The sequence below is a fragment of the Vittaforma corneae genome, assembly GCF_000231115.1.
Source record: "Vittaforma corneae ATCC 50505 unplaced genomic scaffold supercont1.103, whole genome shotgun sequence".
NCBI lineage: Eukaryota > Fungi > Microsporidia > Nosematidae > Vittaforma > Vittaforma corneae.
This window is the reverse complement of record NW_006889936.1, coordinates 1-898: the sequence shown is the minus strand read 5'-3', so window position 1 is coordinate 898 and position 898 is coordinate 1. Positions and strand designations below refer to the sequence as shown.

The following is an 898-nucleotide window of genomic DNA, read 5'->3' as shown; positions in this document are numbered from 1 at the left end:
TTTCTATTTGTTTAAATGAGTACTTTTGGTAATTAAAGCGTTCTTTATTCGTTTTTAGTATGCAAAATGTATTCATAAAAGTTTATTTATTGGCATTATAATTTTAAAATAAAAGTACATGGGCCATCATTTTTATATACTATTTTCGTTTGCTTATGAACAATAGAGTAGGAGTGTGCCTCAGATTTATTTGATTTTAGTATAGACTGTACTTGCTGTGCTTGAAATTCATCTCCTACAACAAAGCAAATGGCTGCTTTCATTTGAATCAAGTTATTTGTCCAATTATTCCAAACTTTTAATTTGTAAATTCTATTAATAAATATGCTTAGAGATGTTGTTGAAAGTTCAGTAAAGCAATCATCTGCTAGCAATACTAATAGACTATGTTCTATAACTTTTTTATCCGAAACAAAATCCTTCACTTTTTGAATGATTATGGTCATTGTAAGGGCCTAAAAGCATTATTTGATAAATAAACCCCCAATATACGTACTATTTTTATAAAAATATTTTTACATTCTTTAACTATAGTTTTCAATTTTTATTGTAATTTATTGCATTCATAAATTTGAAATTACCATTTCTGAAAAATTTGCACTCGCATACTCATTTTGATTGTATTTTTATTTACACATCTGTTAAATATTTGTTTATAACTGCATTTTCCAGATTAATTGTTTGTTCAGATGTTCCATGTCAAGTATACAGTTGGCAATAAATACTATTAATGCTGTGAAGCTTATATGCTTTTAATGAGATGTTGTTGTGGTTATGCTGGTTTTGGTGTTTTTTGTATTTGCTTAAAATATCAAAAGAAGCATAAAAATCAATGTTTATACAATGATTATGTTAAATAATTGCCTAACCAGTATTTCCAATCTTATATTTACATTCA

At 26.2% G+C, this 898-nt stretch overlaps 1 protein-coding gene across 1 annotated transcript; it reads right to left on the bottom strand.

Moving 5' to 3' along the window:
• Positions 1-95: 95 nt before the first annotated feature.
• Positions 96-446, bottom strand: VICG_02179 (uncharacterized protein; the record flags this gene model as incomplete). Its single annotated transcript, XM_007605562.1, has 1 exon — positions 96-446. The coding sequence occupies one exon, from the start codon at positions 444-446 to the stop codon at positions 96-98; it is 351 nt and encodes a 116-aa protein (XP_007605624.1).
• Between the last annotated feature and the right edge of the window lie 452 nt (positions 447-898).